General features: G+C 43.4%; 1 protein-coding gene across 1 annotated transcript in view; it reads right to left on the reverse strand.

Moving 5' to 3' along the window:
• Itga9 (integrin subunit alpha 9) overlaps window positions 1-21,697 on the reverse strand; it is a 388,816-nt gene that overhangs the window by 23,229 nt on the left and 343,890 nt on the right. The window contains exons 24-26 of the mRNA XM_004854266.4: window positions 16,593-16,718; window positions 14,480-14,599; window positions 10,108-10,209 (exon numbers count right to left, since the gene is read on the reverse strand). Coding sequence (XP_004854323.2) covers window positions 10,108-10,209; window positions 14,480-14,599; window positions 16,593-16,718 — 348 coding nt within the window. The remainder of the gene's footprint in view (window positions 1-10,107; window positions 10,210-14,479; window positions 14,600-16,592; window positions 16,719-21,697) is intronic.

Genomic DNA, 21,697 nt, shown 5'->3' on the forward strand with positions numbered 1-21,697 from the left:
AAGAATTGTATACTTAGTTGGGGGTGGTGGTGCATGTCTGCAGACCCAGCCACTGAGAAAGCTGAGGCAGGAGGATCCCTTGAGTACAAGGGTTTGAGGCTAGCCTGGGTAACATTGAGAAGCTGTTAACAACAACAAAAGAATTCATGTTTTAGCTAAGCAGAATGGGAAGCTGACAGAGGGTTTTAGAGCATGCAAGTGGCATGGTTTGCATTTTGTAAAGCACACTCTGGGTATAGAAAGAATTCAGATTAGAAGAAAGAACTGGAAGTGTAAGGGACAAATATCTCCAGAGAGAAAGAGTTGCAGAGGAAATAGTTTCACCAAGATAGATTTATGCTTCCAATAAGGAAGGAGGTGGTATGAAAGGAAGAAAAAGACTGAAGATGGGGAGATGTCTGCTTTCGAGGAGCAGCTGTGGGGTAGGAAGATGAGAGATGAGAGGCTCTGACGAGCCAAGGGATGGACTATGCCATGGCTCTGGGCTGAAGTTGGAGGGCTCATGGGCTGGGTGCTCACAAGTTAAACTGAAGAACATGTGGAGTGTGAGGCTTTGTCTTAACATAGCCTTCGAGGAGGCCAGACACTGGGCACCCTGCCTGCTGCTGCAAGTTTAATGTACCTGAGGTTGGCAAGCAGGTGTCAGGGAATGACCAGGAGCCAACTTCCAGCCTGAGGCAGCTGATAACCTTAAACCACAGCAGCTAATTTGCTTCTGTGTTTTTGGAAACTTTAATGTTTTGACCACTGCAAATATGCTTAATGCGATGGCTGGAAATGCTCAGGTTTCTGTAAGACCTGCAGACATGACCACAATGCGGGTAGGCTGGAAAGAGGCTTCCAATGATGGGAGGCATGGCTCAGGCAGCACCACCAGAGAGGAGTTTCAAGCCCAGTCTCAGGTTGCTGAAAGATCAATTACAATGGCAAGATACTCTCAGGAGTAAACATCACACACCTGTCTCAACAGAAAGTAGGAATTATATAAAATAAAAAGTAGAGAGTGAAGAATATCTGGGTCATAAAAATGACAATTTCACTTGCTTCTCATCACATCTAACAGACAGTAGGGTACTGGGTGAAGGAGGAATGAGAAAGAGCTATGGGGGCTGGAAGAAATGTTCTCAGCTGAGCCATGGCTTAAATTGCTCCAGGACACAGCTCAGAAAGCACAGCAGTTCAGAAGCACAGAGAGACTTATGCAGATGATACAACTGAACAGAAAATAAACTACAACACTATAAGCCTGTGCTGTGATAAACAGCGATGTCAAATATACCCTCATGTCCTTGAGGTGCTGGGTTTCAGAAATCCCTTGTTCAGTTAGAATTTGGAGAGAGAAGAGATGGGCTACTAAGTCATTTGCTATGAACGATGGGTCATGTTTGTAGAATACTTACTATGTATCAAACTTTGCTGAGAGGTTTTATATCTGTTACCTCTGGTGATACCATCTCTCTTCGAAGGGAGAAGGGGAACACAGTTTATTTATCTCAAGCAACAGAGGGTCCCCAGTGAGTGTACATTCTCTTGATGACATATCTGTCCATCTAAAGATCAGGCCATAAGAGGAAGAGATCCACAATCAACAGACCACGAAGGCTGAACATGATGTGCTCTGGGAACCCTGGAGCTAAGGGTCACCTCTAAGACACAGGGTCAGCTGTGTATCACCCTATGATTCCTGCTGCCTGCTCAGAATGGGGCTCCCTATGTGGGGGCCCTGGGCAACAGGACAGCACAGGTCACAGAAGCAAAGGATTAAAGAAGAGTCAGGGCTCACAAATAGGCAAACTGGGCAGTCAGTCTTGGTTCTTCCACTGATGAGATGCAGGACTTCAGGTGGGTCACTTCACCTCCCAGAGCCTCAGTTTTTTCAACAGAAAATGGAAGTAATAACACTTAGTCCACAGAGGTGTTATGAGAGTGACAGAGATAATTACATCACAAGAACTGAGCAGCTGCAAGCACTTTTAAAGCAACCAAATCTTTCAGCCTGATAAGACACAGAGCAGAGAATCCGAGGTTTAAATAGAGAATAGATCATGTGTAGCAAACACTGGTTCTCTGCCCAGATCCTCCTGCTTCCCCTCTGCGGGTCAGTACATCTGACTCACACCTTTCCCTGCTAGCTGGTATCTCCCCCAGCATGCACAGAGGAAAGGGGAAGCACCCTGGAGTTTCAGACCTCAGGGGCAGCCCCTTGTCAATGACCGACAGGTACAGGAGTATGAAAGCCCAGCTCCCTTGCTCGATGGCAAGACAAACTCTGTGGTGCTATTTGTGCTCCAGATTTCTCCACAGGATCAGGCTGAGGTGAAGATGTTCCCTGAAATCTCACTTATGTGCCCTCATCCCTTTCCAGTTCTGGCCCCAACGTGCTTGTTTCTGGGGCTCACCAGGAGCACCTTCCTAATATACCACCTCTGCATACACCTTCACCTCCGGATGTGCTTTTGAGAATTCAACCCAAGACATTATCTGACTTCATTTGGAGTATCCGACCTTCCTTCCTTTGTCCACTTAGAAAATGTCTTCAGGACTCATTTGGGGGTCACTCCCCCCATGAAGCTGTCTTGAACTATTCAGCACAGGCACTCTGAGCCCATCATCGTATTGTGATGTAAGGCTGTGTGTGTGTGTGTGTGTGTGTGTGTATGCGCATATGTATGTGTGTCCATGGATGTGTATCTGCTTACCTGTTTGGGGCCGTGGAAGTCTTGAGGATAAAATTTCATTATTTCATACTTATTGGGGAGTATATTTAGTGTCTAGTGAAATAATTTGATGTGTTGATCCACCTTGCATTAAAATATAACTTTTACTGCAGTGGCTTCCTTGGAGACCAAGGAAAGTGGGGAAGTTCCAAGTACCCCACACCTGATTCAGCCAAAGCATATTTCAATTTAGAAATGGGTTATGTAAAACAAACAAACAAACAAATGAGAGTAATGATGATAATAATCATGATGAGGATAGGAAACTCATTTAGAGTTGAGGGGGCTACTGTTAATTTGATCCACTCTCTCTTGACCATCCCTGATGCAGTGGGGGCCACTAGTAACCACTGCCAAATTTTTTTTTTTTTGGTACCAGGGATCGAACTCAGGACCTTGTGTTTGCGAGGCAGGTGGCGGCACCACTGAGCTAACTCCCCGGCTCACCACTGCCAATGTTCATGCACCATGCACAGGCTTTACAACAAGATACTACTGATTCCTCCCAAACCGGCATGACAGATATTCCCTACACATGGCAAAAGTGCCACATCTTTACTAATATAAATATACTTCCCTCCATCTCCTCTGCCATCATTTCTTCTTGGTAGGTGACTGTCATAGCACTCTAACCAGCTCATTTCCACCCTTGACCCTATGATCCACCATCCACATGTAAGCAGAGATTTTTAAAGAGCATACATCATATCATGCATTCCCTGCTCAAAACAGACATTTCCCTTTCCACCTGTCCACTGGTGTTACATGGCACAGCCTATGGATTCAATCCTGGGTCTCATCACTGTTCATCACATTCCTGCTCCCCTGACTCTTCAGTGGCTTGAAAAGGCCAAGCTATTTGGGTCTTCATACAGCTCTCCTCCTCCTCTCCTCAAGCATAAGGATACCCTTCCTTATGCTTGGCAAGCTCATTCCTGTTCACCTTCCAGGTCTTAGCTTCCTTGCAGAAACATCCCTTGGTTCCCAATCCAAAGCAAGCTGTTCCTTCAGACTAGCCACCATTGGAAATAAAACCGGTTTGCTTTCTTGCTGACTATTCTCCTTGTTGTCCCCTCAGTCAGCTCTGGAAGAGTAGGGCCATGTCTATCTTGCTCCTCATCGTATCCCCAGTGCTCAAGACAGTGCCTACCTTTATCAAGCCCCCAATAAATACTGGAGGTTTATCAACAAACAAACAAAGAGCTACCATTAGAAAACTTGATTCATGTCTACAGCCATACCACCCTGAATGCCCCAGATCTTGTCTGATCTTGGATGCTAAGCAGGTCAGGCCTGGTTACTACTAGGTTGGGAGAAAGCATGATTCATGTGTGTGCAAACTATACTGGGGTATCTCTTAATTTTTGACATCCAGAGCTTAATTCTCATATGGGGGTGGTGGGTAAAGAGAAAGATCCCCCCCCCCCCACCATTTGTTGCTGATGGTACAAGATGGAGTTGGTGATGACCCTCCAATGACCTTCTTCATTCTATATCACAATGTAACTAAAGGTTCAAGTGAGAAAAACTATTGCTATCTGGAATGTAATTTTAACTATACTTTGCCACAAGTCAACATCTAACTTGTGACAATAAAATTGTAAACTTTCCATCTAAAAGAAAAGAATGCTAAATGGGATCTTTTGGAGTAATCTCTGCTGTGTTGGAAGATACCCATTCCAGTGGAGATACCCTAGCTTGTACCTTTGGCTGGGGCACTGTTAAGCCACAGCAGGAAGGGGCAATGCATACACTGGGGGTCTAGTGTGATGTGTGGTGCACTAAACTATCATGTGCCAGCCATCATTCTAGGACAGTGATGGTGAACATTTTAGAGACAGAATGCCAAACTGCAACCCCAAGCCCACTTATTTATCACAAAGGGCCAACACTGCAATTAAACCTGAATACTGAGGTTTTAGTTTAGAAAAAACAACTCATACATTAACATCTTTTGTCTTAAAAGTAAAACACAGTAACATGTGTGCCATAGGTTCGCCACCACTGTTCCAGGAGCTTTAAGCCAGTATTGTTGGATCCTTTCAACTCCAGGAAGCAGAAAGCAGTTTTCCCATTTTATGGACATGGAACCTGAGGCTCACAGAGCTTATCTGACTGCAAAGTCCCCAGTTAGTTTGTACCTGCTTTTCTGATTCCAAAGAGGGGATGCAAGGGGAAAAGCCCAAAAGACAAGAACTGACTAACTGAACGTTGGTAGCTTCAGCGAACATCCAGCGGGAACACATTGTCTTGACCCACAAGGGCTTGACTGGGTGGGTTTATCTGGAAGTGAAAGAAGCCACGCGATATCTAGGCTGTGTTCTGGGGTCTAACCTAGATTGAGAAGGGAAGGCTCTGGCCAGGATGAGAGCCAGGTCTGGTTTGAAGGAGCTGCCTGGGCTCCATAGGCACTGGGCAGTTTTAAAACCAGTCAGTTCTTTCTTTTCACAAGGGACAGTTTGCCATTGTCTAGCCTCATTCATCCAGGATGTATCCATGCCTGCCCATGTGACTAAGTGGCTGCCAGGTAAAGGAGAAGGAGAACAAGCTGGGAATCCAGAATTTCATACCATCCATGGCTCAGCCGGTGAGGTCTTGGACGGGTGATTTCCTCTCCCCAAGTATCAGAGACCCCTTTGTCTACTAAAGGAGAGGACATAGTGGTTTCTCACCCAGGAAGGGCACAGTGGATAGTCTGCAGACATCTTAAAATTACAGCCTTTCTCCCTACATTTAGGACAAGGGCTGCCGATGGCTGTGTGACATCTGAGTGAAACAAATGCCTCTCTGGACATATGGTTTCCATGGCAGAAGGTAAAAGGTCCCAAACATCTGCCCCATCAAACTGACCAGGAAGCACTACTCATTCAAGCACATTATTTCTTGAAAGAAAACAAAGCAAGAAGGATACACATGCCCACCTATCTTTGGACAGAGATTTTCATATTCTCTCATTAAGATTGTAGTTTGCCCAGGAAGTTGCCACCAAAAAGTGGTCTGAATGACTGAACGAAGATTCTTGCTCAGATGGGAGCTCCAAGAAGAGCCCAAGCATGGCTGACGTGGTACTGAGCTTCACTACTACAGAGCACATTAGAGGAGACTGGTGTCCCTTTTCAGCACCCTGGTATTGGACCCCCTTCCATTGCTAGGTATTCCTCCTGGGTAAGTCTCAGGGAAAAGCAGGTTCCTCCCCAGGCTCCACAATAGCCAATAATGACAGAGACCTGGGCCCAGCCTCAGCCGGTGAGAAGCTCCTGCCTCTCTCCAGAGTAGGAGGTCAAGAGGAGCCAGGGACAGCTGGGCATAGCATCCAGGACACCAGATTCTTCCTGTGATGGTTCCCAGTGTGCAGTCTCGGTCCCTCAAGTTTCTTGACTCCTTTTATACCACAGTATGCTTCTTCTGGCAAGTCTGATTGCTCCCAGATATCCTTCCAGCCCATTTTGATTCTGCTGGAGCAAGACAGAGCATTCCCTCCCACACAGAGAACATTTATTCATCTGGGGATTTACATGTTGATTATATATTCTCCTGCTTGAAACTACCAAGAAAATAGGAAGAATTCACTTCAGGTTCTCCTCCACACACAGAAGAGAGTTTGGGGCAGTGTCTCCCATACTTGCTAGTTCAGTAGCAATTCTATGGTCTCTGATTGCCTTGGGGGGTAAGTTTCTGCTCTCAGGTCTTAGTCATTCTCCTAAAAGTATGGGATGGGATACTGAGTCTTTGCTTTAGCTGTGGGCCTCAGTAGCCAATTCAGGGGTCAGGGGTCAGAGGAAGTCCAGCTTGCCAAATCTTTTGATGCCTTTTAATGGCTGCATGAATGGGGCTAAACATCTCTGGAGCCAATTCATATTTTCATTCTATAGTACATCTGTCCCTCCTTACCCTTGGGGAGTATGTTCCCAGATGCCCAGTAGATGCCCGAAACTGTGGCTAGTATCAAAGCCTCTAAATACTTTGTTTTTTCTTATATATACATACCTATGATAAAGTTTACTTTTAAAATTAGGCATAGGAGATAAACAACAATGACTAATGACAAAATAGAACAATCAGAACAATACACTGTGATAAAACGTGTTTAAAACTTATGAATCGTTTAATTCTGGAATTTCTTTATTTGATACTTTCGGACTGTAGTTAACTATGGGTAACTGAAATTATGGGACATGATACCACGGAAAAGGGGTCTCCTGTGCCTCTCTGGGACAAACTCCTCTCCAAGAGGGTCAGCTTACCAGAGCCTAACCAGCTCTATTTCCCTTACTCTGTAATCTAAAGATTATATAATAAATCTTTGTATTTCTGGATCCCAGCCAGTTCTTTCTGTCCTTTTCCCTTTTACTCCTAACTCACTCCCTGAAAAGTAAGCAGGATTGGAATGAATAGGAAATTAAACTGTAGCTGGCACCTCGCAAACCAGCACTTTGATTCTGTAACCACACAGGTCCCACCAGCAATTCTCTACGAAGCCAGACAGGCTTGTTTTGGCTGGTCTTGAACATGTGCTCCCATGCTCTCTGGGAAGCGGCCTGGAGATTTTACATACATACAGTGGTACCTCAGTTCACGAATTTAATTCTACAATTCTGGCCATAAACCAAATTGCACGAAAACCAAATCAAATTCAATGGTTAGGTGCAATGTTGACCTTTTGGAGAGATTTGATTCAGTTCTCATCTAATTTGGTTTTCAACCAGAATTGTGGAAAGAATCAAGTTTGTGAACTGATGTTTATACATATAGACATATAACTATGTCTATATGCATATGTATATATACTATTTATACATATATTTATCTCACACAAACAAGGCCAATGCCTTAAGAATAGAACACGTATTTCTAGTTATTCACCCAAATAGTCTGTACAGTATTCTTGTACCACGGTATAACGGACACAAAGAGTCACAGGAAAATTCTTTGATTTCCTGTCAGTCAAATTTACTACCATGTATTATCCTTTGTGGTTAAAAATCTGATTGTTTTCCCCACACCCTGCTGGATACCAGACACAAGTACACTTCCTGTTCATTCCGAGGCCACAACAATTCAGTGCCAAATCTGAAATCTTGTGAAATTGGGCCTGATTTAAATTTGGTGACTAGCCTCTGTGGAAATTCCCCTTCAGATGGATGGCTGACAGACAGCTAGGCATTCAGAAGAATCATGCAGGGAAAAATGTGCTTGTTCTAAACATGAAAACCTTCTTACTTATAAAAGATTTTCTTTCTCCGCCAGGAAAGTTTAGAACACACTGCAGAACTTCAGCTTAGCTCACAGATTGAAAGGGTAGTCGTGGAAAGGAGGGAAAAGAGCATATCATGGGATTCTTGTACATGTTATTGTTTTCTTGGGAATATGGTAAAATAAAATCAGCTTATTCCTCAGAACTCTTCGTAATGAAAATATCACCCCATGCCCAAAATGAAACAGAAATTGATGGAAATGGTATCCTAGGGGAAGACAGATGACTCTGAATCACACAACAGGATGTTAAGCAATGTCTTCCTGGGCTCCACAGCTTACTCTTCTAATAAGAGGCAGTGTGCCCAGAACTCTTCTTCCCTCTACACAGGGATTTCATCTGTAGGAAAGCCGTTAATTATTTCCACGGGCTCGAACTCTTCACACTGCGGTCTACCAGAGAAGTCTAAACCTCTGAGGTTAGGTTCATACTTCATTCTATGTAACTTTAATCAGAGCTATGGCAATGAATAGGGAACCACTGCCTCCTCTCACTTCCCAGGTGAAGGCCTGAATTGGTAGTTAAATGGCCAGAGGGAAGGGTCAAAAACACAAAAGCCAACTGCAAATATTTGACCTGCCAGAAAAACTAATCCTAGGACTTGAGCATTTTTCTTATTGTTTCTATTATTAAAACTAGTGCTTGGATGGATGGTAATTCAGGTGAACAGAGGAGTACAGATCTACCTCTGACACTCCATCTATGATGGTTAAGCTTAATTTTCAACTTGATTGGATTAAGAGACTCCCAGAAAGGTGACTGGGTCATGGTGACTATATTCATCAGTGGATTAATCTAGAGCTGACTGCTGTTAGAAGGTGGGGCCCAGTTGGAGGTCAGTCACTAGAAGCATGCCTCCCCTATGCTCTGCTTCCTAGCTGCTACAAACTAAGCAGCTTTGTTCCGCTCTGCCCTTTTGCCATGATGTTTCTACCTTGGGGCCAGTGGATCATGGTCTGAAACCTCTGAAATGATGAGCCAAATAAGCCTCTCCTCCATTTAGTTGCAGGTATCAGGTATTTTGTCTCCAGTGAGTAAGCTGGCCCATGTACTGCCCCTGCATGGGGCGTGGGGTGCCTGACCCTTCACGCACATTGCCAGCTCTCACCCCTTTAGGCATTCTTGATAGTTAGGACTCATGGATGCTCTCATCTCTCGGTCAACAAAATCAGGAACAGGACTGAAATTTTACTGACACCCCCAAAGGATTTGTTTTCTGTAGGAACCTTTCTCAGCTAGAGTCTTAAAAGAGTGGGATTTGGCCGAATCTGCATCCTAATATTTCAACATGCAGCATGTCTGATTTCAGAAAGTAAGTTAACAAACTATTTTTGTGTTAAGTATATAATCTTTATGAATTTATCACTTTGTTACTCTGCCATATTGACACTTCCATGAGAGGGTAGGTCTCCTTTCAGAAGGTACATTCTCTGGATGGGGAACTGAAAGGACGCATCATCATGCAGCTCACTGGCAAAGCAGTTCTGAGATCTACTCCCCTAGGATCTGAGTGGAGGGGTCAAACAATGGATGACAAGAATAAAGGCAGAATCACCAGCCACACTTCCCCTCTAGCCCCTCCCTCACACCCACATATAAGCTTTCAAGTTTCCCTCACCCTCCCATGTCCCGAGCTCTGCCTGCCAACTGCATTTTATGGAGGATATGGGAGCAGAAAAGGAGCGAGAGACAAGGTTCTAGGTCTTGGCAATTTGGATGTGACCTTTTCAAGTTATTTAAACAACTTGTTTGGGGGACACCAGTGTTTATCCACAGAAGAATGTGATTGGAAAGGCAGATGAGGTTTCAGAGCAAGGGCTAAGAAAGATAAAAATAGTCCTGGGTTCAGAATGGAAAAACAAGCCCCATCAAGGGTACTTCCGGACTATTTTTCTTTGACCAAATACAGCAGGAAATGTTCACACAACCTTGGCATCTTAAAGAACAATGCTAGCACAACAAGAACAACCACAGAAGCTCTCTATGAGGGCCTGGAAGCCAAGGCAGCATGGTCTGTTGTCTACCACAAAGCCTACTTGGCTCAGAGACTATCTTTACCCTCAAATTCCAGCCCCACATCTCCAATCACTCGGCTTTACTCCTCTGAGGAGGGCTGTGCCAGGGTGGCTGACTCACCGTCATTTCTTCTGGGTTCCCATTGGCTATTTCCACCACCTGCAGGGCAGGGTCCACCTTCACCTTGGCTCGAGCCATGAACTGGATGACAGATGAACTGTCCTATGGAAGAAGCAACACAATTCACTGTAAGACTTTTCAAAGACAATGATTTTTCCTTGAGAGGTATTAGGCAGAACTGATATTTCAAGATTGCACATAAATCAGACAAAAATTTTATCACTGAGCTAGAAACTTCCCCATCCAAGGGACCCACATAAACATGAGTTCTAATGTTTCCCTCAAGGATTCTTTCAGATCATGGTGGATACAGAACAACTATAGCATTTGCCAATAATCAACACATGCAAGCTTATGTGTTGTGGTTTCCTAGTCAGGAAGAGCCAGATATTTAAATATTGATATTGATGTATTCACAAAGAGTTGAGGGTAAATAAAGCCATTTAACTGTGTATAACAAATCCAGGCCTGGCATTCTGTAGAAGGCATCTGATTTCCATTTTATAGGCATCTCCCTGCCCTGACCACAACCCTCAAACCCTTCCCATAAGTACTTTTAACTCTTTGTTTGCTCTTAAATGGAGCTATTTTGGGTCAAAGCTATTGAACAGTAAAGAGAGTACCCAATGGAAAGATGAAGGAGAGGAAAACATCTAGCTTATAAATAAAGACTAGAGACAAAAATGGACTTGGGGCAGGGGCACATCTAAGATTGAAGAATTGCCTGCCTGCAGAAGTAGGCAGAAGCCTTGCTGTGGGCTCCGATTCAAAGCCACTGATCTAGATAACAAGAAAACTTCTCCAAAGCAGGGATGGAAATGGAATGTGGAAAAAGACAGGCACTGGCAGACCATGGTCCAGGGTCGGGCCAGAACCTCAGGCCAGTGTACAGAGGGTGTGCATAGACTGTGGAGTAGAGAGGCGCCTGGCTTGCATTGTGGAAACAGAGGGCAGAGAACAGAACAGTCAGCACTCCCATGGGAGTGGCTAGGGCCCTGGCAGTAAGAACCCACTGCATTAACTCAGCTTGCTTGTCACTCAAGGAAGCTGCTATAGTTTGGATGTGTTCCCCAGAATTCATGTGTTGGGCACTTATCCCCCAAAGCATATGTTAGTGGTATTTGCAGGGAAGGTCTTTGGGAGGTAATTAGGGATCGATGAGGTGATGAAGGTAGAGGTCCCTAAGATGGCATTAATGGCTTCACTAGAAGAGGAGGAGAGACCCGAGCTTGCATGCTTGTCCTGTCTCACCATGCCCTTCGTGTTAGATTATTATGCAGCAAGGCAGCTCTCACCACACGTCAGTAGATGCTGACATCATGTTCTTGGACGTCCCAGCCTCCAGAACTGTGAGCCAAATAATCTGTTCACTACAAATTTCCCAGTCATTGGTATTTTGTTATAGCAACAGAAAATAAACTCAGAGGCTCACATTTAGATGCCACCTTTCACTCATTTTTGGCTAACTCTACAAAGAACAGGAAAGTGGAGGACTCTTCCCTAGCCAAAAATTCCAAAGGGGTCCTTTGTTAATCTCCACCAAAGAAATCACAAAAGCTTTCCTGGGGTAGAACATGGGGATCCTAGTTTATATACTCTTCCTGGGAGTTATGTACAAATTATTGTGTTTTTTTGTGGCTTTGGGGACTGAACCCTGGTAAGTGCTGTACTACTGAGTCATACCCCCAGCCCTACTGTGGTTTTCTAAATAACCATAAACACATTTAATGTTTTTTCTTATAAACGTGTATTAATTGCACACATTAACGGGGTTCAGTGTAATATTTCCATGCATGCATATGGTATGCACTGATCAGATCCGATCCTTTTTCACATGCCCCCCCCCCAAAAAAAACCCTTATTTAAATGCTTCTAGGAAGCTTGTCATTCAAAGGAATTGCTCCAGTAATCTCACTTTAAGCTGAAAATAATACTGCATGCAAATAATCTGTTAAGAGATTTTACTTTGCGGTACTGGCTATGGAACCCAAACCTTGCACATACTAGGCAAGCACTCTACTGAGCTATATTCCAGCCTTTTCTTTTTTGAAAATAAAATTTTTTTGAGACATGGTCTTGCTAAGTTGCCCAGGCAAGGCTCAAATTTGTGATCCTCTTACTTCAGCCACTTGAGTAGCTGGGGTTGTATGTACTCACCACATGCATGGCTTCTTTTGGGAATTCAAATTTTATAAATTTGTGGGTTTAAGTACTGTTGCAGGATATACTGTATTTTCAATCATCAATAATCATGGTATCATTATCTTGGATGTTAATAATGACGATGGTGAGAACTGCCAAAGTTAAAGGCCAAGCATATGAGGAGCCTGGCATAGAACAGATCCCCGGTGGTTGCAGAATCAGTGTAGAAAGCCTTGTGGACTGGAAGAAGAATACTTTCAAGGAAATCTGCATCCTCTAATGAATAAAACAATCAGATCCTATATTTCAAATGAAAAGTTGTTAAGGTCAAAACAATAAAATCTCAAATTTCCTCGTCTGGGGCCAGACCTTGAGGTCAAGAGAAAAATAAACACAAGTCTTGGTCCAGGCCAACCACAAGGCTGGCAATGTTCCACATCCTCAGGGAAGCCATGATGGCCCCGGAGACCATCTGGCTCAACCCCCTGAAGGAGGCTGTAGTTGGAGTCAGGGGAACCAGCACTCAGCATTTCAGTTCCAGGAGCAGCTGGGGGCCCATCTGGCTTCCAGATCAGCTTTGTCTCAGGCTTTCCTCTGCACCTGGAGCTTCTGCTGGAAAGGCACTTGGAGAATGAGCCTCCAGGGCTCTACATGACACCCACAGCTTTCTGCTGTCCCGCCTGGGGCTCCACTGGTGTGCTGACTCATAGACACATCAGTTGGTGGGACATGTTCCTTGGCAAAGGGTCACCACTGGTCACTGGGAGAAAGATGCAGAAGAACCAGGCTGCAGAGCTACACACAGTTAAATGAACTGCAAGTGGCAACCATGTGGATAGAGGGCAAAGGAGACATCAATAACATTTAGCAAGCGAATGGACAGGACAGGTAAGTGTGCAGAATCATGGGCCCTGTAACCAGAGCTGGGGACCCATACAAAAAGGGACTCCTCGTGACATGGGGCTTCCAGTCTTCCTTCTGGAAGCAGAAGATGTCAGTAGGGCTCTAGTTAGTGCCAGGTCCTCTGATGCTGTTCTTTATAAAGGAAAGTGACCCTAAGAAAGTGCTGTGTATGAGCCCAACTTCCCCAAATCAGTTTTCCCCCTGAGCAAACCCAGGAACCTGGAACCACACCCAGATGTGTGGAGGCTGCAACAGCTGCAGAAAGTGGGAAGAACCATCTCCTATGCCTGCATCTTTTCAGGTCAGCAGGTCACTGCTGTGTCTTATTTAAAAACCACGAAATGACTATTCTAAGGGTATTCATTCACCCACTGGTGGGTTTATACATATTAATTATATTTATCTCCAAAAGAAATGAACAGAAACTCTGTGGCAAACATGCATATTTTGTTTTATCTTCACATACAATTATTTTTATAGTGTCTTGTTGAAAATGGCCTCTCAGACTCAACAGCTCTTAAAATAAGTAATAATAAATTTTTATAATTCATTAAGGGACATCAATTTACTGATTGAGGCATTTTTGATAAACTTTTAGAAGTTTATCTTTTGATAAACTCTTAATAGCAAAGTGACCTGAGGTTCGATAGTTGGGCTCTTGTGAAACAAGGGGTCATCTAAACAAACGGTGAGCAAACTTAGGACTCATAGGTCAGATGTGGCCCTCTGCTAGTTTTTGTAAATAAAGTTTTATTAGAATACAGTCATGTCTATTCCTGTGAGTGTTGTCTATGGCTTCTTTGACACAATACAATAGCTAAGTTGAGTAGTATGGCCTATAAAACCTACAATAGTTCCAACTGGCCTTTACAGAAAAGGTTTGCCAGCCCTTGATGAAAAACATGGCCACTAGACTAGAAGAAGTGGCATCACTTAGGAACTTTCCAGCACTGCAGAATCTCAGACTCTACCCCCAAGGAATCTGAGTTTTAAAAAAGTCTCCTGGTGATTCTCATGTAAACTGAAAAATGAGAAACTTATGTGTGCAAACAAAACAGCTGGGAAGGTTGAAAAAATCAAGATGCTGATTCAACAAGTCTGGGGTAGAGTCCGAAATTATGCATTTCTAACAAACCTAGGTGATGTTGCTGGTCCTTGGACTGCACTTTAAGTAGCAAGCAATCAATACCCCACCCTGTAGCATCTGGCAGCCGAGTCACCAATGGTACTTGCCCAAAAACTTTCAAAAGGTGCAGCCAAAGTGTCAGAAGGAAACCAACTCAGGTGCTTTCAGTGAAGCTCAAGAATGCTGGTCCTCAGGACTTACCTCCTTCAATATTTCTGTGTTCAGCAGCATGTAAACATCTATTGTACGACTTTCTTCTTTAGTGAGAGCACTAAGGTTACAGTGTATTGCTAGGCAAGACATTCCTGGATTTTCACAGTCCTGAGAAGAAAAACCAGAATTGTCCAACAGTATTACGAACAAAGATAAATCCAGCCATTTACAGAACAACAAACTCTAGGACTTCTGTCTGATGACTAAGGTGATTCCAGGCAGAGGAAAAAACAAAAGGAAGATGGAGGGCTGAGGATGTAGCTTAGTGGGAAGAGTGCCTGGCTAGCATGTGGGAGGCCCTGGGTTAGGTACCCAGCAGCATGAGGGAAGAACTATCAAAATAAAAAAGGAAGAAAGATGTAATTATGTTATCTTGCCACCAGAGGGCACTTGAGGGATTTCCTGCCTGGAGAAAGCAGATCTCTATAGTTAATATACCAAAAAGTTAGACTTCACTAAAGAGCCTGACTGTTCCTAAACAGAAACACATCTCCATACTCTGATAGTGTTCCTATGAGTTTTTAATATAAGATAGATTTTCTATATTCCATAATTTCTGCCTGTGCAATGGCAAATACAAATTCATGCTTTTAAAATTTTTTTCAGAACTGGGTTGAACCCAGGGCCTTTGCACTGAGCGGCAGCCCCAGACCTTTCTATTTTGAGATAAGGTGAGTTCCCCAGGTGGGACTTGAACTTGCCATCCTCCTGCTTCAGTTTACAGTACTGGGATAATAGGCATGTACCACCATGACCCCCTCATGGTCATTTTTTATGCAAATCAGAAGCTAAGAAGTCATGTGACTCTTGCACAACAAAGCACAAATTACCAAGAGAAATGTAAATTCTAGATTGCAAAAGAGGAATTTTTCTCTTTTGTATTTGTATACCTTCATTATGTTTCACTTGCTGGTGAAATTTTCAGCCAGATAAGAGTTGTATCATCAAACAGGTGGATATCACTATATCTAATAACTCCATGGACTTCTAAAAAGAGATATACTATCCTCACAATGTAAGAGAAAACATTCAAATCTTTCAAGTGACAAATACTTGTGCCTCTTTACCAGAGAAGAAAGTGAGGAAAGACACAATAAATGTAAGTGAAATGCACCCAGAGTGAAATAATGATCTAGAGAAGTGTAACTGGAGGCATAAAAAGAGGAGCCTTTGGAAAAGCATTATGATTCCATCTTCAATTCCTTCATTAGGAAAAACCCTGAAGTTTAACATATGTAATAAGTAGGGCAAATATTAAGCCTATCCACCAAGCACATCTATTTTTACACACGTTTATACTTCATCATGATCACCACCCTGATCATGACACACAATTCTGTTTCCTAAAAAGCAGGTACTCTGAGGCCCCTTCCTGTTGATGTTCCACCAAAAGTATACACTATCTTGGCCACTATTTCCACTGATTAGTTTTTTCTCTGTTTCTGAACTCCATATATGTGACATATTCCGATATGCGTCCTTTCATCTTTAACTTCTTTTATTCAATATCATGTTTATGAGACTTACTTGTGTTGTTATGTGTGGCAGTATTTTTCATTGCTGTGCAATATTCCAGGACATGAATATACCACAACTATTTACCTATTCACCTGTGGATAAATATCTGAATTGTTCTCAGCTTTTAGCTATCAGAAAATTGCTCTGAATATTCTTGTTCATGTCTTTTGGCAGACACACGAACGTATTTCTCTTGGGGATCATAGCCAGGAATGATCTATATTGCTGGGTCATTAGAGTACACATACATTTAGCTTTAGTAAATATTGCCAAAGTTTTCCAAAGTGATTGTACAAGAACCATCACTCTTGTTTAGATTCATATGAGATGAGGAAATATTTCGCTTTGTGCTTGGTGGGTTGCAAAGGCCTTCCCTTTGTCAGGCAAAGGGGATGGAATATAAATTTAACACTTGGATTGAAACCTCAAGCTGAAAAAATAGGAGTTGACCACTCCTAAGTCAACTGATGAAAGCCAGATTTGGGAAATAACAAATACCAAATAGAAAACTGGCCTTTAATCTCCAATTTGCCTTCCTAGTAAGGACCACCCATGTTACCCCAGCCACTAAGCAAATCCTTACCAAGACTTTTCTTCCAGACTTTGTGAAAAAAGCAAAGATGGTGTGGAAGATATTTTCTTGTTCTTGAGGGATGATGCAGGGGGTTGGGTTTTTCTGGAACGAGCAGTTTCCCTTCTCCTGGCCCACCTGAAATGAAGAGAGGCCTGTCAGAGTGCTCAGTCCCCAAACAGAACCTGATCCAGGAATCCCTTGTTGGAGAGGCAGTAGCTGCAGAGTCCAAATTCTCCTTTGTTCCTTCTATCTCCTCTAGTGGACATGAATGGCTGACAAACTTTTCTTTTTTGGGTACCGGGGATCGAACTCAGGACCTTGTGCTTGCAAGGCAGGCGGCGTGACAAACTTTTTTAAAAGACAGGTCCTGCTATGTTTTCCAGGCTAGCTTCAAACTCCCCAGCTCAAGCAATCCTCCTGTCTCAGGCTCCTGAGTACTACAGGAATCCTACCATCCCTGGCTCTGGCTGAGAAGTTTTAAAGTAGAAGTTTTTGCATCAAAATGGACAAATGATGCAAAATGTTCATGTGAAGTCCCTAAATAACAGATGAGATGCCACACAACATGCAACTGAGATGTGATTAGAAAATTTTAAGACTTAAGGAACAAAACAAAACTTGCACTTCACGTTTTCCAGGCATATTTACAGACATCAGAGCAATTCTCTCAGGCAGGCACTGATGATGTTTGGATGAGGAAAAGGAGACTCAGGTTAAGACACTTGCCAACAAATACAAGCTCAAGAGCCTTCCGGAACTCAGGACTTCTGAAACGCAAAGGTTTATAAGTGGACCTTATTCATGGTACACTGCCAGCAGTTTTTCAGAGTGTTCAATGGAGCCGATTGGGTGCTGACAACCCTGCAGGAAGGTTATGAGAGAGAAAAAGGCTATCAGCACTGCTGTGGTCCTCATTTCTGATCCTTCCCTGTTCTAACTAGAGTATCCACCATGGATGGTGCTATTTAAAACTAGGATTCTACTATCAATAAAGAAAGAAAAACAAAACAAAAAAATAGGACAGCCACTGCACTGAGCCAGACAAGAAATAGTACACCCAGAAAATTCTTGGTGAGGTTCCTGATTTGATTTCCATCAACAAGGTTGGTATCTTTAAAAACAACACTCGTTTTGACATCTATACTGAGGAAGTTTTGAACAAAACAAATCTTTGTATATCATCCTATCACAAGTATTGTAGCTGAAGACTGGACAAGATGTAAGGTCAGATCCAACAACTGACAATTAGGAATTCATAATTTGGGATTGCGTTCACAGTCCCATTACTAACCAGTCATATACTTAAGCTTTCCTAGCTTCAATGCCCTGGAATAAAATATAGTGCTTTTGAATTTATTCAAGAATGTTACCATTTCTCATTTGTGGTAGAGAGCAAGGTGTAAATAATGTTTTTACATAAAGATACTTCTAACTTGAGAATGTTCCTCTTTTAATAATGAACTATAAAACAAGATCATTGAAAATTGCTAAATTAATCTATTTCAACTCTGGTCTGAACAAATTCTAGGATTTACTATAGATGGCTGAAAATAAATAAGGTGAAGTTTTATTTTCTCAAATTAATTATTAGAAAAGGGAATGTTGCCTTTAAAAGTATCTCATAGTTTGGGACTTGTCCTTTAAACATTCTCATAATTGGGATACTCTGAATTACTTTCTCTGAATTGCAACACTTGGGGAAGATAGACCACCCTGAAATGGTCTCAACCAACATTAGTTTTGGAAAATTTTAGAGTTTACTAGAGGGACTAGTGGAAAAGAGGCAATGAAGTTTAAGGCAGATTTGGTGATTGTTCTTTGAGTATAATTATGCAACATTATGATAAATATTTTGAAGCTCATTTTAGAAAGCAATACATATGTTACTTATGCGGTAAGGATCATGAATATTCACTTAGAAGACAAATGGGAAAAACAACTGCTTAAAATGTTGCTCAAATGGATATTTGTGGATTGCAATAAAATTTCAGCATCAAACATGGATTCAAAAGGTTCTGCATTTCAAATAAATGCAAGAAATTGAAAATGACATATTCTGGAAAAGTGTTGACTAAAAAAAGTGGCTTAGTAATGATATACACTGATCTCAGAAGATGCATGTTTGAATGAAATTACTTGTGAAATGTGAATGGAAAAAGAATTATAAATACATGCATTGTTATTATATGATTTCAAGTATGCAATTACATAATTAATTTAAATATTATGCATATTTTCCAATTCACTTCCCTAACATTTTAAAATTGAAATAAAATTTACATTCCCTATGGTGCACAGATCTCAAGGGTGCAGTCTGATGAATTCTGACAAATGAGATCACCCAGTAACCATCACTCTAATCAAAGTACAGGATATGCCCATCACTCCAGAAAACTCCCCCTGGCCTATTCTCACCCCTCACCTCAAAGGCAGCCACAGTTCTCAACTATTAAGCTGGCAAAGAAGGGAAGAAAAGAAGGAAGGAAGGGAGGGAGAGAGGGAGGGAGGGGAGGGGAGGGGAGGGGAGAGGAGCAGGGAGGGGGGGAGGGGAGAGGAGCAGGGAGGGGGGGAGGGGAGAGGAGCAGGGAGGGAGGGAGGGAGGAAAAACAAAAAGAAGAGAAAAGGTTAAATTTACTTCATGAGGGAAGTAGGGGTTGTTATTTGGGAGTTGACCTGTATTTGGGCAAATACAGAACATGGTAGTCGGAAAGCATTTATGTCATAGGGCACTTGAGAATCCAGCTGAGCCATGCTCTTAACTCCCGTCATCTTTCTCTCTGAAGCATGTGGGACTCCACTTTCCTTGTCTGTCCTCTGGATGCACAGGTGCTGACAGACCCCAGAAGATGGTCTTCTGCAGCCCCCAACATGCCTGTGAAGGTCACCAGGCCTGGCTGCCTAATACATTTGGTCAGAATCAACTCTAAGCCTTGCAGGAAGCATCCATCCCTAGTTAAAATCAGAGATGGGGGCAGAGTTCCTCCTTGCTCTGTGCTGTGGGTTTCTAGGCAGAGAGAGGAAGAAAAGCCCCAACCTAGCCAGCTTCATTTATGTCCTTTGAGTATCAGGAGCTGGTGCTGTTATCAAGCCACAGACGGCAGCAGAGAAGGGCAATGGGCTGGCAGTGGCCGGGAAAGGAGGGTAAGAAACAACTAAACCACAGTGTCAAACCCACAGGTACAGAGAGGGCTCGGAAGTTAGTCTTCCTCTTCCAAGGAGAGTCCCTTGGGTGGCCTGTGAATGGGAAGTGGTGACAGAGTGACGATACCACATGACACTTACCGACCCCCAGTGGAATCTGGAGGAGAGAAGTTGAGATGCAGCCTGTGGTAAATGAAAATCTTAGCCTGATTGTGGTTACATAGGCATCATTTAATTGGGGAAAATGTTTTTCTGGGAGGTTCAGGCCGGTCCCATTTCAAAGGGAGCCTGAAGGTTGCTGGGTGCTGCATGGATCTGGGTCAGACCAGCTGGAATCCAGCAACTCAGTCCCTGGCCAGGCTCATCAAAAGGAGTTACTCTTCTGTGTGCCGGGTAGATACAAGATCATCATGAAAACACCTGCAATCCTATGCCCTTTCTGAGTGCTTTCCACATATGAACACAGTCCTCACTGTAGGCCCAGGAAGCAGGTGCCATTCCTACCCTCATTCTACAAATGGAGAAACTGGGAGGCAAGGAGAGGCAATGACAAGCAGAGGTCCCCAGCTAGCAGACTGCAGAGCCAGGCTGGGACACACTCTGTCAAACTGCAGAGATCTGCATGTTACCATGTCCCTGTGCTGGCTCTCAGGTGTGGACGTTGCAGCAGGAGTTGGAGAGAAGTAACAGGCAGAGAGAAACTATCCTTCCCTGTTCACACCCAGGCCAAAGGGATGGAACCACCAGCCTCAAAGTCTGGAAACCCCAGAGTCCTTCATCTTAAACCATCTTTACCACTGTGACCAAAAAAAAAGAAAGACTCCTATCCAGACCTTGGGAGGCCAAAGTGCCTGTGGCCTGGGAGGCTAGGCTGTTCTGTGCTGTCTTGCAGGCTGGAAAAAGAGCAGAGCACCCTGGAATGTTGTTTCTGGAAGGCAGCTGCAAGATCATGCGATCCGTGGGTTCAGCTGACAAATAAGGAAGCAGTGGCCCCAAGTTCAGTGACTTGTCCACTGTCACGTGGTTGGCTGCTGGCGGCATCTGGAATTCAGTGAAGGAATTTTGTGGTATAGGCGTTCTTGATGAACACGCAACAATCCCTGGCTGCAGCCTTACTCTGCTGCATAAGAGCTGTGCCAACTTGGGTCTCTAGGACCTAAGATTCCTCATCCATAAAATTAAGACACTGGCCTAGATGGTGATTCTCAGATGCTAATTCCAGACTTCAAGGACTATCTGTGGATTTTCTTCGGAGCATGGGGTCACCTAATCTCATATTGCACAGATAAGGAATTAATGCCCACTTATGCCCCACAACCTTGCGGGGAAGTAATGCTTTTTGTGTGCACTGGTAACAAGCCAAACACCATCCAGGTAGTGTCCAAAAGCCTTATTTGTCTGACCAAGAACACTGTGGCCATTGCTGCCTGCTCATTCTTCCCACTTACTTCTTATGTGTTTCCCAGACTGAGTCTAAATACTTCCCATGACACAGCTGCTTATCTTCCAGGACCTCTTAGGGGACTGGAAAAGGTCCATGGCTATTGGAATTCAAACAGCAGGACTTTACTAATCACACAAACAAGGACAAAAGGATGCAGAACACAGTCAAAGCTAAATTCTGCCAAAGCAGCCATCCAGGGTTTTTTTTTGGTTGGTATCTGTTGTTCCCCTACTCTGCAAAGAAAACATTGTGCAAGTTAAAACCAAGAGATGGTGGTGATTTAGGAAACTGTCAGGAGCTCCGGCTGTGGGAGCCCAAGGAGACTATGGATACCACTTGGTGGCAGAGAATGGGAGGGCCTTGGTCAGGAAAGACTTCATGATCAGAAGCTGCCAAGGTCTCAGGCCCGGGAGAGGTTGTTCCTGTTTACTCTAGGTGGTTTCCAATCAGGAAATAGTGATTTTGAAGCATGAATTGGGGTTCACAGCACAGGCACAATGCTGACAAAAACTGGTGACCCTTTGTTTAA

This window comes from Heterocephalus glaber, unplaced genomic scaffold, assembly GCF_053883595.1.
Source record: "Heterocephalus glaber isolate CG9 unplaced genomic scaffold, H.glaber_assembly_v1.0 deba00001472, whole genome shotgun sequence".
Taxonomy (NCBI): domain Eukaryota; kingdom Metazoa; phylum Chordata; class Mammalia; order Rodentia; family Bathyergidae; genus Heterocephalus; species Heterocephalus glaber.